The sequence below is a fragment of the Bombus bifarius genome, unplaced genomic scaffold (assembly GCF_011952205.1).
Source record: "Bombus bifarius isolate JDL3187 unplaced genomic scaffold, Bbif_JDL3187 scf7180000008148, whole genome shotgun sequence".
In the NCBI taxonomy this organism is placed as follows: Eukaryota; Metazoa; Arthropoda; class Insecta; order Hymenoptera; family Apidae; genus Bombus; species Bombus bifarius.
In genome coordinates this window covers 754,385-772,472 of record NW_022884475.1, presented here as the reverse complement: position 1 = coordinate 772,472, position 18,088 = coordinate 754,385, and the positions used below count along the sequence as shown (strand labels likewise).

General features: G+C 37.1%; 1 protein-coding gene across 3 annotated transcripts in view; it reads right to left on the bottom strand.

Moving 5' to 3' along the window:
* Positions 1-18,088, bottom strand: part of LOC117208630 (pikachurin-like) — a 264,459-nt gene that overhangs the window by 173,989 nt on the left and 72,382 nt on the right. For all 3 annotated transcript variants that reach the window (XM_033449890.1, XM_033449888.1, XM_033449891.1), the window contains exon 3: positions 14,046-14,162. In XM_033449890.1, coding sequence (XP_033305781.1) covers positions 14,046-14,162 — 117 coding nt within the window. The remainder of the gene's footprint in view (positions 1-14,045; positions 14,163-18,088) is intronic.

The window sequence follows — 18,088 nt, the reverse complement described above, 5'->3', positions numbered from 1 at the left end:
TGTCATTCGTTACGACAAATTTCCAGAATTCCAAGTTTTATTTCATTCGTTTCGTTCAATCTATTCTTTCGCGGAGAAATTATTATATCGAAAGAATGTTTCATTACGATACCTCTCGTTTAAAAAGAGACGCAGAATCGCAATGTCTCAGCTGACCGAGCAACGCGACTGACCGGTACCAAACTTCAATCTGGCATTTCCCGCGAGAAATCTCTATAAATTCGCTTCGCCTCTCCGTAGAGGTTGCGAAGCTTCTGCAATTTCGTCGCCACGTCGCGACGTCGACGAGGATCAGCATATGGAAGGCGTAATGGCAGAAACTCGTGCCTGGACCGTCGAACGCGTAGAAAAGAGACATATTTTTCAGAGCTCACGGTTCGAACGGACCAGGGTATCAAACGAATTTTCAGTGTCTCTGCGAGCGAAAAACGAAGACGGAGAGAAATATACAGGCGGCTATATCGTTATTTTGAGAGGCAGACGACCTACGTGCGTGAAAACTTATCCCATAAATTCTATGTTGCGAAGCTACGAACGACGGATAGGGTGCAGAGCGAGCATCAGCAAGGAAGAAACAATCGAGATACGGGACAAGTTCCGCGAAAGTCGCTGCATAACATCGCGTCTCAGGCAGCTGCTACGTGTTCCGTGAAAGGACTTTTTCGAATAGTAAATATCGTGCGCGTGGTGTAGAATTTGGATATACAGCGTGTCTCAGTTTCCCGCGTCAAACGTTATCAATATATTCCGTAGGCCAAGGTAAGAGGAGAATGTCAGATAAATATGTGTCGTTCCAAGCATCATTAAGGAGTTCTAACAACAAAACAACGTACGATACGAGCGGTAACGAAGGTGTCTTATTACGGCACAAAGCGTTAATAGAGCAGGCATATTTACATCCAGTAGTTGTCAAAAAGTATATGATAATTCTACGAATCCAACTTGAACGAGATCTTCAACTTCAACTAACCGAGAACTTCAGAGTATAATAAATTCAACTGATAGGAATGATGAACAGTTTGAAGTGAGCTGTAGTTGGAGTTGTGGAAGTATTGTAAGTATCATATACATTCTGGCTATTGCTGCATGTAAATATTTCTGGTCTATTTATAGTTTGTACCGTGATAATGTGGCATTCGTTACCGCTCCTTCTGTATATCGTTTTGTTGTCAAAAATCTTTAACGATGCTTCCAATGATATATATACAGGGTGGTTGGTAACTGGCGGTACAAGCGGAAAGGGGGTGATTCTACGCGAAAAAAGGTTGAAAATATAGAATAAAAATTTTTTTTTTAATTTTTCCATCGAGACAACGATCTACAGTGAGATCCGTTATAATGAGATGTGATAAAGTGCACGCGTACCGAGCGAAAATTCAAAGTCGATTTTCTCGAAAACAAAGTCTCAAACGAAAAATTATATATATATATATTAGCTTGATCTAGAATGTACTGACAACGCTTGGCTGGAAAAAGCTGAGACATTCTTTATTTCTAATTCGTGAAAATATAAAAAACTGCTAAGTTTGTCTTATCTGATGAAGAACATCGCGACCATCGAATAGATCTCGAAATATGTACATCTGGCCGTTCCTGCATAATAATGAACTAATATACTAACATTGATCGATTCTCGGAAGTATAAAGGAGTAAAAACATCAAATTTTTAAAATTCTCAATAGAGGGGAGTTAACCCATATGACTTTCTTTATAAATGTTTTTTCTTATCGAGTCTGATTATTTTGTAAAACGAATCGTGTTAAATGAAAATCAAGACGGGTAAATTTCAAGTGTATGAAGAAAGTAAATAGCTAATGAAATGTTGAAAAGTTGAAAAACAAGAAATTCCAACATCTTACAGTAAATATGGATTATAATTTACGAGAGGGGGAAAAATAGAATAAGTCAAACAGGCTTGGTACCGTAAAATAAAACTGAAAAAGATTGAAGCAGGAAGGGAAACAGCAGAATAAAATAGAGATTTCAAAGTAATTACGGAGCACACACCGAAAGGAAATACAAGGGGAAGAAAAGATCTTGGTAAGATCGTTAAAAACTAAGTTAAATACAATAGGAGCCAAAATGCAAAAAGAATATATGAGAAAGAGAAAACTGCTGAAGAAAAAATTTTCTGCGCGACGAAAGCGACAGATTAAGAATATAGAAAACGAAATGTATAGAGAGTGATATGAAAAATAAAAAAGAACTTCCGTCGAGGAAATGAAATGGAGAAAGAAATATCACCCAAGATAATTAAAAACTCAACAATATTTTATTACGATTTTGAATAAAAAAAATGTATATTTCACCCGTTATTCAACTCGTTAATTAGTTGGAAAAGAAGATGCATAAATATATAGTGTACAAATACGCAGATCACTGAGCAGTTAACACGCGACGTACTTCAAATACGGCGATTGCGCGACGATTATATTCAAAAAATTTGTGAGACTTAGCGAGAACGATCCGAGTAATCGATTAGGCATGCAAGGTGCTCCGACAATTCCGATTGGAATGCAATTGCTCGGTCGATTTAGAAATGATGCCCATACTGCGCTGGATTCTCCGGCTGGTCGCAATTTCGTTATTAAAAAGGAACGCCGTCATTGGTATTTCTCATTTGGAGCTGTCTCATACATATCACACTAAATTTATTCCTTCGTAAAAAATCAAGTGAGATTTTAAAAGAATCGACGTTGTTATTGTTATTATTATTATCATCATCATCATCATCATCATCATCATCATCATCATCATCATCATCATTATTATTACTATTATTATTATTATTGTCCTTTACAGATCATATAACGGATTCTTGTTTACTAGTATTACGTGTTTCTTCACTCAGAGGATTTCTTCCTGGCTTTGATTAAATATTCATAGCTCATACTAATGTGATTATCGTAGACATTTTGCTATTATTGTAGTTTAGTATTACCTTTTTCAATCTATATGAATATCGATTACATCAAATATAAGACATTAGTCAATAATTACTCTACATACTGACAGAGTCACTAATTCGATTGCTGCCTTGTATTAATTATCCCTTTATTCGTAAAAGAAAGAAGCAACGAAGGAATTGGTTAAGTAGAAAGGAAGAAGAACGAATTAACGACTTAAATAAAATAGGTTATTTGTAGTAATACGAATACTCAATTTGCGATTAGAATAGTGTTTAAGGGAACGAAGATAATTTAATTTCGATTCTCGGTCGCCATCATTTGCTTTCGCATAATTTATCCTGTCGTTTCATTAAGGGATGAAACTAACAGAGAGAGGAACAGAAACAGACCCTTACCGTTGCAAAGCTATGCAAATATTGCTTGGTGATTAATGCCAGCTACTGGCCGAAACACTGCCGCTTGTGCAATGGCAAATATTTATCCTTCTACCCTTCGATTTAATTGTTTAATCGATGATTGCGAACTAGGTTATACCTCCGCTCGATGGAACGCTCGATTTGAAACTCAGGAAGGACATGATCGAAAAATGAACGAAAACATTACGTCAATGAGACAATTTCTAAAATCATTCTTTAAATATTAGATTCTTCAGAAAGTTTACAATATTTCTGACAATTGATATAATCTCGTTCTGTGTATTTTATATGTCCCATAAGTAACGCGGTTTTTCTAATATCGTTAGATCATAAGTAATTATAGTAATTCGAGCTCGATTACTCGATTCCAGTACTCAATTTGAATATTCATTGAAATAAAAATTTTGTTATTTTTGCGAAAATAGATTGCCTTTAATATTGTTCAAATTCCTCGACGAATTTCCCAAACAATGTAGTACTTCAAAGAAAGTAGTGAATCGGATTTATCAAAACTGAAAACTTTTTCGCTCCGATAGAAATTAGCTCGTACTGAAATGACATAAACAACGAAGTTTAATAAGAAGGATATCTCTGGCAAAATCTTAATTGACGTACTAATATCCTTACCTATACTAACAGCACTCGAAGAAACTTTCCGAGAAAGTCATGGGTATATCTACTTGCAAGATAACGTCCTATTCAAAATCCCAAGAAACAGTAGGACCGTGAATCAGACGGTGAATGTAATACATTACTGTGCTTTAATCCGTACAATTCATTCTCAACGATTTTATAACTAGAAGTTTGGATTGAGTTATTTGGAGATGGATAGTGAGATTCTGGGATACAGAAATCTGAGACAGATATTAGATTATCTCTGCTTGAATTCTGGTACGAATCCCTCTTTTCTTTCTTTCTTTTCCTCTTTCTCCCCTATTTTCTCCCTATTCCTTTCTTTATTCCCATTTCATTTCTCCCTTGTTTCTACCTATTCTTTCCTTCCCGTCGTGCACTTCGAAACTCGAAATGCGTCAACGCACGCCAACAAATATCCCAAACAACTGCACATCGTAAGACATTTGCACCTCTATAGCGGAAGAAATAGCGAAAGAACATTTTAGCCGATTGTCTTTTATGGATATCGTCCGCCCTTTAGAAAAACCAACCGTAGTATTGCCGACGCGAACCGACGATACCAAAGAGAATAAAAAATTACGTAGCCGAAATTGGATGTCCATTCCATCCCTTTATTCCCGTCGCTTTTCTTCTATTACAATATCAACCAACTCCAACGACTTTCAACGCCATTGAACCTTGTCGAGCGAAATTTTCGTCTTTGCAAAACAAACCGTGAAAACGGTTATATGCCAATAGCGCTTCTAACAGGGCGATTTTTCTCCGACTGGACTTTCAATTAAAATTTCATTGGCTCAGCGAATGCGGCAAAAAACGGAGAGGGTGAAAAATTAATTACGGTGCGTGGCGTGGCCTTCGCGGACAAAGGTGCAAACAGGGATGGCGAGTGGGCGCAGAAGTCGCGATATGGAAGGATTAATGAACCGCTAATCGAGTCTCAGGGCCGAGGGTCAGGGTAAACGAACGGGCATCAGACAAAATAAGAGGAACGTCGGACGAAAACACGCTCGAGAGAACGAGAAACGAGAGTTCGAACATCAAAGTCGGTGGAGGATAATGGCATTCGTTTCGGACGCTGGTGTACGAGCCGGATGAAACTTATCGCCGTTGGCATCTAGACGTCGAATACTGATTAAAGTAACGGAAACGTGGAGCAACTTTCTGTTAATTAAATAGACGATGTCGGTTTGACCTCCACCGGTGGGATTGGTTGCTTATTGCTCTCGAAATTGTTTCGAGAACGAAAAATTTAGACAAGCGCCGAACGGTTAATAGATTATGGCTATCCACGCGGATTCATATTTTTATAAATACGACTCGGCAGATGAAATCTAATGATCTATAAAAAGATAAAAATATTTGTTAAAAAGAAGAGGGTTTGGAAAATCGTTACGACGAAATCGTTATATCTATTACTATTAATTCGTCATTACTATTAATACGATATTTTACTAACTAAGTAACTGGAACTAATATTAAAGGTAAAATTATACGATTTACGAGCTACAGATTATTATCATAAATTCCCTTGCGCAATAATAATAAGCTTGGTAATAAATCATACGAAATTGTAGAAGTAGAGTTCGCAAATGACGAGTCGTCCGATTATTACATGAAATTTGACTTAGAATTGCAAGATAGTAAAGTAGATCACAACTTGCCAGTTCGTAAATTTTATTAATTAATAAATTATTGTGCAAGAACATTCTAGTATTAAAATTCTCCGTTAACAGTCATGTTTCTCATCAATATGATGTGTAATTGTTCAGAGGATACGTGAAACGCGTAACTGATGTACCAACCTCCAGAGATGGTAATTCAACCGTTAAGCCGAGAGCCATGTTCAGTTCGAGGCAGAGTCCGATCCGACCTCTTTATCACTAGCAACCCATGGGCATAATTTTGCAACAGTATCTCGGAAGCGGAAGCTACGACGCTAGAATCCAGTAATTTCGTTGGCTGTGGCTTAATTTGTATCGATTCACGTGTTCGGAACATCGTGAACCTTCCGAGCTGTTTCTACAAATGCAAGTTTCACTTAATGATCGATCAATGCTCTTTGTCACGAATTATCGATAGAATTTATCTAACAGAATGTTGTTTGTTTCTCATAAATGATAGGTTTGTGAGAAAAATAAGATAGTTACCATCTTTTTTATCTGATGAGCCGAGTTTTGTATTTCAGTAACCTTAATACTCTATCGTGTTTTAAATCGAATTCTATCTAAAAAAAGAAATTAACCTATTCCTATAATTTGTAATTGGTAATATATTGCCATAATCTAAGGAAATAATTACATTATGAACTATATTAAATTGTTAAAAATCCATTCAGGCCATCCTGCTGCGTATGAAAAATTGCGAGACATCGCCTTCTCCTGCTTTTTTTTCAAAAATGGGCTACTAACGAGAGATCAATACGGTAAGCAACCTGTATACTACTTAACGAGAACATAATGCTAATTAAAGATAATCAGGAACGTTGGATTTCGTATATTTAGTATAGAAACGCATCGTTCGTAGCTCCAGTTAAGAGGACTACCAGTAGGCAAAGGACAAAGTAAGTAGAAGGACCATTTGATGTCAGACGAGCTTCGAGGAAATCGAGAATACCATTTGTAGGTTAATTAGACTAATCGTCGACATACAGACGGTGCTTAACGAGTCTTGCCTTTCCGACGTTTCCATTAAGCCAGTCAATCAGGTCTGTTTCAACGGTGAAAGAGACTCCATTCTCGCGTTATTTTGAATTTCAATAGAGACCGATGTTATCGGAGCTCTGGAAAGAGGAAATTCTGCACCGGATTCGCCGAAATTGAATTTAGGCTGCTTCGAATTCGACGAAGGAAGATGCAACAAGAGTCTCCTCGACGATGCAACGTGAAATTCTATAACTTATGGAACTAACAGGGTGATAACGAATATAACTTCCAACGAGGATGAACGTTTCTTATGAAACTGGCTGTTGCGAGCTCGCGTAGCATTGAACGCAAATTAAAAGGAAATCGATACTTCGTGATTTCGGACTATCGTCTAAAGTTTCATAAATCTTAATGCAACTCCAAAATCATTATAGAGAAATTGAAGTTATTAAACTATTACGTGAATATTTTAGAAGTATAATTTCTATGAAAGAAATAGTAATATTTACGTTTGCTTTTAATTAGTATATATAATTAATTAATATTATCTTTTTATATTATTATATTTAATATTATTTAATTAATATAAATGGATTATTGTCCTTGAACACCTTTTTCCATCTTCCAAACGAGTTTTTTCTTCTCGTTCTTTGAATTAGGACACACTTTCACTCCGATATCCAATGTATATTAACTTCGATTTTATCTCTTTATATCTCAGAAAATTGAATAACTAAAATTACCATAGATTAAAATAGTTCCATCTGAAAATCTCATCGATTTTCAACAACGCAATGGTCCATTACTCAAATTGCCTCGAGCTAGAATTCTTGATCATCCCAAGTGCACAGTGTTACGTAGCACAAAAAGGGAACCTTCAGCAAAGTTTGGGCCATCACAAATGCAGATAGCATCTGGGGAATAAGCTTTCTCGCCGTTTTCTACCCTGGCACTTTCTTTACTCGCGACTCAAGGCGTGGAAGGAAAAATGCCCGAAAACGAACGCTCGTCGAGCTTCCTTCAGGATTCGATCCGATATCCCTCACGGTAGCGGCTATATCCGGCGAGATTCTGTTGTTCGATTACAGTACAGATTTATTTATCACTGAAAGCTTCTTACGCAAACAACTTGCGATGCAAAAGAGACAGAAATAGCAGCTTGTTGAGAAAAGTAAGGACGAAGTAGTGGGTATCTTTGACGCGCCTTCATGTAGAAAATGTTATTTCAATAGAATAACGTTATTTATGCGACAACGAATAAGTAATGTAAGATTTATTTATTACGATCTTCTGCAATTAGAAGGAAGAAACATCATCCGTATTTGCAAAGGCTGATGTACAATATAGTAGAACAGATCATATCAGTTTCATCGATGTTCAATTAGAAGTCTCGAAAGTTTAGCTCAGAGTTAACTAAATCTCAAAATTGACGTTTGATGATTTACTTATTATTCTTAAAAAAGATTGGCTACGAAATTTGCGTTTCTTATGGCACATGAATTTGCAAAGATAGGTCATTCGGTTTTCTGAAATATTCGACATTATGTATGTGAATAATAAAGTATGACACTTCATAAGAGAGAGGCTCGAAGCTGTGAAAATCGCAAAAATTAACTCTTCGCAATCTCGCTTCGAAAAAGACTCCATCTACTCCATCCACAAACCTAATTGAACTGCCCCTTTAAACAAACTCCCAGTTACTCGATAAATTTACCACGGCCATTCTTTCGCCCACTTAATTCAGTCCCATCTATGAGTTCTCTAACCTCATAGCTTCGTAGATCGAGCGTGTAATGTGTGCGTCGGTGTCGCTAAAAACACCATTGCGCCTCCCACGTATACATTAATAACACCGTAGAGGTCCAGCAGGGGCAGTAAAAAGACCAACAAAGTCACGTAGGAAGAGAAAAAGGGAGAAAAGAGGGAAATACGCGTGGACCAAACGATGCATCATGGTACATTGTACCTACGCGTTTCGACTGCTTCGCGTCGGCTATGGCGTCGAGTGGCTCGCACGGCGCTACAACGCGTCGCTGTGTCGCGTCGGGACAACGTATTCTCATTAGCAGGTGTCGCGGTTTTATTTTTCCATTTTTCCCGCTTGCTTCTTCTGGGTCGAAGTTATAAAACGATCATTCTTCGCTTCCGAACTTTTGACATTTTTAAATGGTTCGATCTTACTAAATAAACAAGATTCTATAAGTAGGATTGTAACATCTCGCCTTTCTTTTATCTTTCTCAAGCATCGCGATGCACTATTTATTTATTTCACGCCTTCTATATTTATGATATCACAAACTAAACAAGAAAATTAAAGTATTTCTCAAGAGAAAAACGTTTAAAACTTTCATATTTCAACCTAATTTTTCCCAGCGCGCGTTTCACTCTCCTGTGATATTACTTAACGAATTTTTAATACCAATTTACTCCGAAATGAAACTTCACACGGGAAAAACTTTTACAAATTTAGCTCGCATTTTCATATGAAATGGTCCCTCGAGGATCGTATCGACGATTCATCAAACAGCCTGTAAATTCCCATCCAATCGGACAGACATGGCGGAATCACCATTGTCACTCATAAAACCGTATCTGGTTTCGCCCTCGCGTAGCTACGGAACAAACGGTTTTCCGATAATCTTTCTGTGCCGCGTAAGTTTCAATGGCATCCCATATCGGCGTGTAAGCAGACTGATGCACGGTTATTTCAATAGGAGCCGGTACGTGGCGCGATGAACGTGCAAAATGCAGTCGACGAGGCAAAAGGACCGTTCGTTTGGTCGTGTGCACGCCTTGTCGTACATTTCCAACTGAAACGAATCCACCCCTGTCAAAGCTTGACGCGTTTTGCCCTGGCGAGCAAGACAGATTCGAATGCCTTTCCGCTGCCTTCTGCAAACGTGATCCATCTTTTCGTCTTTCCACCATCGGAGGAAATGTTCTTCGTCGCGGCACGTGCGACGAGTTTTTATATAACCGACATTCCGGATACTCGTATATTCAAACGAAGAGTCGAATGGATCGTACGAAGTAAAGTAAATTTCAGAAACATTCGTGCAAGCGGATGTAATATTCGTGAAAGTTGGAAACGTACCTAGTCGAGAGATACATATTTGAAATTTTCGTGGCGAGTAACATTGAGTACCGTGGTCTATTCCTCGATTGGTGTCGAACTTGCATCGGTGTTACGAAACAAGAAGAAATCGGCGATGATGAATAAAATATAACGTGTCTGTAAACGCATTAGAACTACAGAATATCAGATTAGAATATCGGTATTGAAGGGTATTAAACGATGACTAATTCAAAGAATTCATGTGGAAATTTGTCATGCATGATGTGATACGTGACAATTTGCCTGCCTGTGACAAGAATGTGCTAGGAAAGTGCTACGTGTATATGAACAATTGAAAAACGAAATAGTTTCTTATGAAATTCATAGAAGAATAAAAAATAAGTGTCAGGGTTGGAAGCTTATAGGAATCAAGTCAAATTGTATAACATTTGAGTACAGTTGAGAGGGACGTAAAATCTCTATCTGATATTTAAATATAGTCTTTACTATCTTATGTACTATCTTATTCTTGGATAAAACCTGAGGTCCAAATATAAAGAAAGCATCATACAAGATCTTTCACGTGAGTTACATCTGTTAAATTAAACGAAAATTTTTCCATTTTCTATGAAATATATCGAATTATTCTATCTGCATGAATAAAAATTTCCAATAACATTGCCATGTCCTAAAGATCGTCACAAACGATAGCAATGCCAAGAATTCAACGTCCGACACAAACCGCAGAAAAAGACGAAGACTTCTCGTCTAGTATTCAAAGTACCCTATAATTTCAAATATTTTACTTCCACGCGAATATTCAGGCGAAGCATAGTTAACAGCCTCGCCAAGATAAGGCCACATTTTTAACAATGGGCCGCACCGCAAGCTCGACACAGGTTGAAAACGAAACATTTTCCAATCGCTCTGTTGGCTCTGCATGGAAACTCGGTTACTTATTTCCAAACTGTTGAACTCGTCCCGGACTTAGACGAACTTCCCTATGCGGTAGACGTTCGTTTTCGATTCGAACGAGCACGAGACCTTTCTATCAAGGATCTCGCGACGACGTTCGCTCCCAGACCAGGATATAACTACTTCCGACGAATTGCGGACGGAGGTCGAAAGCGCATCGAAGCGAACCGTTCGCCATCGCGCTCACCAACCAACCCGCTGATCTCTCAACCACGCGCAGAACGACCCCAATGCACAATTTACGAGCGAACAACCTTCCATCCAAGTTTGCTTCCTCCTTTGATTCGCGTTTTCTCTGGCGACCACCGCGGATATACTGTTCCGGTTCATAGAATAAAGACACGATGCTCTGTCTGTTCGTTGTTTCGAAACGGTTAATGGTTCCTGTATTGAAAAAAGGATTATGGGGCAAAGCGGTTTGATAGATTGAACAAAAAATTTTAGAATAGATAGATAGCCTTTGGACGAAGTATTAAGTTAATAAATAGGATTTTGCGAATTTCGATGCGTCTTTGCGTAATTAAAAGGTACAAAAATGCGCATACGATATGCGAAGATGTATAAAATATCCAAAATAGAGCATTTATTATAACATTTGGTGAATGAAACATATTTCTATCTAAATTATATTTCTCTGGGTATGTCCATAAAAATGTAAAAATGCATAAAAGTTCGTAGTCCAGTAATTTTCATTTATGCAACCAAACTGACTGTAAACTTCACCGTCTATTTTTATCATAGATCTGATTCTTCTAGTTAACTGTTCGTATTATAAAATATTATCTATATAGCTACATCAGTTATCAATGCTTAACATCACTAAACTAACTAAAAGTTTGATAGACTATTAAAGTTCGTTCGCGATTTACTTTGACAAAACGAACTGTTCTTGTTTTCGTGGGCAACAGGATCGCGAAAAAGCCGCGTAACGAGCCGCAACGTTTTCAAAAACTACGCTAAGTTTTCGCCGGTTTATTATTAATAACAACCGAGTGACGTAACAGGCGTGATTTCAGCTAGTTTCGTACCGGATTTTCTTGTTGCACCGTGACCAAAAAGGACCGCGCGACGAAACGATGAATTATTAGAGCGTTTACGGAGTACGTGCTTTCGACTGGTTTTAGTAAGTAGATATTCCGTGCTTCGTCGCTACGTCGAGAGTTTTTCGTGCAACGACGGAACGTCCTGCTTTGTACAAGAGGAATTATGAGAGGAAGTTGTTTTCTTTTATCGGACCGACTGAACAATTTCACGCTTGTTTACGGCGAATTTTTTCTCTCTTGCGCGAAGAAATTTTGAAATCGGCGATCCCTGTTAGTCGAATGTCGTGTTACTTATATTCGCGCTAAAATTTTAATCATTGTTATTAGAAATCTGCGATAAATAATTTCAGAGAATCTTGTCATTCTATACTGAGAGAAAATTTCGCTGAAGTTCTCTGATTTTAATTTATTTTAATCATATGAGAATGTAAATAGAGAAAGTCTTTGTATCAATTACAACTTAAATTAGTTCATAATTATTATTCGTGATAAAAATTTCGAAGTGATTTTATATTTATAGTACTTAAAAAAAGAAGTATTTTTATTTTTCAAAAAAATGAAACTTCAAGGCGTTATTCCTTACTCGCTACATAATATATTAACAAATTACCATTAACAAATAATCTTTATGCAGATTTTCTTTCCAAAACATTGCACATGTACCTCAGAAAAAATTATATAGAAAGTCATATTTGTAGAACGTCGGTCGTATAAATGAAAGCTTCTACCTTTTCAAAAAGGAACAAAAATTAAAATTCATGATTTTCCTCGTTTAATCGATGCATGATCAATCAACACTTAAAGTTTCTAAATAATTTCCATTCGATCAAATTAATTCGCGACCTGTATGATAATTTACATTATCGAAAACGAGTTTATTTTTGAGCTGCAGAACATTACGATTAATGTAAGAAATTGTTTAAAGATCGAGTACACAAGTCGAAAAACATGGTGACTTTGACATGATCGTCGGGTGTACGAGAAAGAATTGAATTCCAGCCATCAAAGACTGGGATAAATGATAAAAAATGGAATACGAACAAAGTGTGTCGAGACGACTGCAGACTCACGTCGAAATTGAACGTCGAATCGTGCGTTTATTGCACTCTAATAGACCCAACCTTAACCTAGGATCCTTTTTATCTCTGATACGCTAGTTGTCCTATAGTTTAGAGTCAAGTGTATCTTGATACGAAAGAACTGTACGTAAAAAAGCCTGCCATCTTCGAATAAAATGTCACGACACGATTTTCGTAAGGCATTTCGCGCAATATGCTACGTCTGAAACGTGTCACATGAATACTGATTACGTGTCACTCGAAGAATTTTCCCCCTATGAATTTTCCTGATTAATGCTACTTGAAATGTTTGCATAAAAATTGATGTAGAAAGATGATGGTCTTAATATGAAATTTGAGACTGGGTTAAAATTTTACCTCTAAAATTTATTTACTGCGAATTTCATTTTACAATGGCACAAAATAATTTGTACTGTAAAACGTGTATATATACGTATAGTTAAAAAAAATTGAATTTTACTTATTGCACGTTAAAGGAACAAAATTTAATCCTCTTAATTGTACATAACGTTATGATACAAAATGAAAGTGTCCGAAAAAGTCGATACAAAACTTCTGCTATGTGTTAATAAGGTCAAGTAAATAAAGAAAGTTTATATAAACTGATGTCCGAAATTGCTTTATCGAAGAGTTATAAGCTTTCGAAGATTCCCAGGAAAGTTGTTCTTAAGACTTGCTATACAAAATCGTAGGCAGACAAATGCATTTACTACTATTTCTACAGCGGCGGAAATATTGAAGAAAGTTTGACGAACATTTAGTTCGACGAGTATTCTTGCTGGTGGAAGGAATTTCGAACGTTCATTATAACTGCCAAAAATTTTTTAACGCTTACAACTCTTCGATAAAGCATTTTCGGGCGTTGATTTATATGAACTTCTTTTACCTACTTAACCTTCATGAACACGTAGTATAAGTTATATTGCGACTTTTTCGGACACCTGTATAATACCTTCAATAAGTCGAACTTACAATTCATACGTGTTGATCCAGATAGGAAATTTACTTTCCAAACGACGGTGGATATATTCATTTGAATACTTTTTACATAAAACAGAGAAAGAAATACGCGTGACGAAACGAACATTTTCTAAAATCAGTCTCCTATATTTCTTTCAAAATCGGAAAATCCAGGCAAGTTACGTGAAGCAATTTCCTAGAGAACTCACGAGGCAAAATTCACCGAAGTCAAGGAATCGAATAAACAGATTCGTCTACGGGGAAATCGGGGGAGACGCGTGAGGATCGCGAGGAAGGATATGCAGGGGGTAAGTTTCGGGATCAACTCACCGGCGCAGCTGTATCCATTTTTATGAAGAATGTAGCCGTCCTTGCAATCGCACTCGTACATCCCATCGTGAAGTTCGTAGCAGAGCTGCTCGCACGGAGACCCGTGACCGCATCTTCCTGAAATGCAAAAAGGATTGTCATGATGAGAGACTTATTTGTATCCAGAATGCGAAGAAGAAACAAACGAATGATGATAAAACGTGTTCGAAGGATATTCGACGTCGCGAGTTTAAGATAGGTTCCATTTTCGACGACTTTAGAAGGAAGAACATTTTACCATAAAAATGGAATTTTCTTCTGTGATTCCGTCGTGATAACATACTTTTGTTTTGACACGTGCAGTATCAATAGAGGTTAGGCTAACAACGAAGCTGTTGATCGTGTCGTTTCTTAACACTTCGCGGTCTCAATATATTTAATATTTTATCATGACTGGTTTAAGTGATCACGATTAGACGACGGATATTTATGCACGCATAGTTTTACGAATGTTATCAAAGAAATGGACGTTAGATAGAGATCTGTTCCACTTGCCAAATATTATAAAATATATAATGAATGCTTTACTTTAGATATTTTATATATTTTGAATATATGTGCGCTCTTTATGTTTCTGCATAGTTGAATTTTCTATAAATGTGCAAATATCTAATTATAACGAAGTATAGTTACAACATATATTATAACGCAATGAATCGATTAATTTCTCAACGAGCTTCGGCAATAAATATTCCCTTCCATAATAGATCAACGATTTAACCATGCAACGATAGATACATAGATTCGATAACAATATCGAAATAACATACACGTACTTGCACGTTTAACGTTCGACAAAGCATAAATTACCAAACAATAAATATCACAATCCCTAACTAATAATGTACGAAGAGACACCATGGAAGGTCCACGAAAAGTCCTCGAACAATCAACGAAAACGCCCACGAAGAAAGGTCGTAATAATTACATCGAGCGAGCCATCTCGAATTTATTAAGTCGCAGGCTAAACGGAGGATATTTCGCCGAGGGAAGATAAATCTCGGCGATTGCCAGCGTCGTATTTTCTCTAGCGGTGCGCGGGCCGACGAGAAAGCGCTTCATTTACCTTTGAATTATTCTGTCCCCTCATCGAAACGCTGGCTCAGCGTCGTTGCTCTCGCTCTGCGCTTTAAGGATTTTCCAACAGCTACGCGACGACTCGACGGTCGATCGACAGCGACGACCGCCAGAATAATTCACGTCTAACCGCGAACTTCCTGCAGGATTACAATTTCCTGGCCTTCTCTACGGTCGTAGACAGAAACAAGTGAAAGGTAGGTACCAATGAAATTTACTCGAACTAATAGCAGTGTTCTACACTTAAGCTTTATTTGCTATTGGATTGCGGCTTTTTATGCAACTTCGTATTGTTAAGAGCAGAACTAAGAAAATGGAACATACGTAATGGAATTTGTTTAGCATACGACAAATTATAACGAGCCCTCCAGTTTGGACGTTTTTTATACTATCGTATATACATCCTAGTATTATATACATCCTAGACACTTTTTCGTCTTTAAATTTATTATAAATACATAGAAATCTTCAGTCTATTTATTATATATCCTTATAGTACATAGGTTATTTAGCAAACTTATCGAAGTTCATATTTACGTTTAGGCGTATGCAAACAAGTGTGGTAATAACTGAAATTCATATTTACCTTTAGATGTACCTAAACAAGTTATTTTTAACGAAACTTCATTGCTATGTATTTCTACTAGCTGCCCACTTATTCCTATCCTCGACTATATATATATCCTCTTACAGTACGACCTGTTCGAACCTTATTGCCCTCAGCCTTTTCCACTGGCGATACGATGACCACCTTTGGAAAGCCCTCGATTTTCCCTCGCGTGTACTTCGTGCACGTATGCTACGTACACCGACCGTGAATTGTAGACCCTCCCTAAATTCAATTCCAAGGAATCGTAGCTGAAGAATAGGATTAACGTGAACTGGATATAGCATGGATATACAAGGGACAGTTGAAGGAGTTAGGTTGTTTTCTAAGCCGGCGATTTTGCACACTTTAGTTTCTGAGAAGGTGATTTCTATTTTAAGAGATGGTGAAGAAATTGAGTAAACGGGTTGCGAGGATGGTTTCAATATTTTTAGAGTCTTCTTGTAGAGTTTAACCTATATTATTTAGGAGTTAAAAATATTTGTTCGTTGATTTTGTATAAGTTATTATACGACATATAAATAGTCCGTACAAATATTTTCATATATAAAATAGTTTTTCGATACATTGACAAAATTTGTTCATTTTACTGGAAAATCGAGCGAAACTTCGTGCGTTAAGGAATTAATTCTTTCGATGTAAAATCAACCTGACGCAAATTAAACCGAGAGAACTATAGACCAAAGAAAAGATAACGATATTTCTCAACTTGTTAATCCATGATCCCTCTACAATTCCCTTTGAACCTTGGCAAAACCGTACAGCGTCAAAATAAAATTACGCGCCTGAATTTCTGGTGATTTTCGTACGCATTCCGAACATCCGACACGATTCACAAAAATTCTGTTTACACGTCGAAAGCATTGTTTCCGCGGATCAGGAACGTTGCACGTAGTTTCTATAAGCAACGTAGCCAGGTGGATTTATTCGAAAAGTCTCAGCCACGTAAATACACCATAAATTCGCGAAGTGAAGAAAAATGGATGATTCGCTAACTCTGTGGCGAACAAACCCTCGCCAGCCCCCTTTCTCGCATCCCCTTTTGCGTTTTTATGGCTCGACGTTAGAATAACTTTTCGTGCCCCCTCCTGGGGAAAGCTGTGCCGCGCATCTTTCGCGTTGTTCGCATAATAAATAACGATAAACCCGAGCGAAACCTTCCATCGCGTCGTCTCAAACGAACGAACGCATCGTTCCATAGTGGTCGCATCGCCTACCATTATTTACGATATCCTGTGGCGTGATCGTGCAAATAATTTAACATTTACCTACCTGCTGCGATTAAAATTAATATACACGTGCGTAGAAATTGCATTGATTGTTGATTAATGCTGAAGGCCATTTCCGAACTTACCTGATCTTAATTAAAATTCAAGCTAAACAGCGTGCTTAGGATAATTTATGAAAATTTACGAGCGATATTATAGAAGGCAGGCAAGATCATGATATCTCGACGTGGTGCTATTTTCTGGTTTGTTTTCCAACACAACTTTGGAGATGAAAATTCACGGGAAAAATTGTGAATAATACAGGTATAATTAGACTGCGGGTGTTTACGTATTTATGAGAAAGTGTGTAGAACTGTCTGAAATTCGCAAAGCAAATATTTAAAAGTAACCAAAATGTAATGTAACTATAATATTCAAAAGGTGAAACGAATTTTTATTTCGGCTGTTTTTCATTACTCGTGTTTATAACAAAATGAGGTTGCATACATATGGACAACCCATCTGTGATATTCCGACAAAATGATTAACCTTCTCACAGAGAAGAAGGTTTTGATGAAATGATTTCTACAAATCTAAAAGAGAAATTGTGAGTGCGATAGAGCCTCGATTATCCACCATGATGTCTGCGTCCTATCTCGAATAATCGAAAACTCGTATGATACGGAAAGGTCTATTAGTGTTCGTCAGTAAATCGCATAATAAAATCGTGGAAAACATTTTTATAACGTAATATTGCACATGTATTTAGGTTTAATTCGGTCGAAATCGGTTGAAAGTTTGACTAACTGCTCTCACAATTCCTGACTATTTACACTTTCGTATTCTTTGTGTTAAAATTTCAAACAGGATGAAGTCGTGGTAAAGTTCAAAACCCCTTCGATTAAACAGGATTTGGATAAGCGAGACCCTACTGTTACAAGATTATACAAAAATATGTCGACGTTCCTCTACCATTTAATTTATTTTACGTTACTTTCTACTATCTAATTACTATAAAACTATCGCAGTTTTCATACGAGACTCTCATTTGAAAAATTCACTACAATCTTTCATATGAGTAATATAAATATGTAATTCAGAAGGAAAGGAGT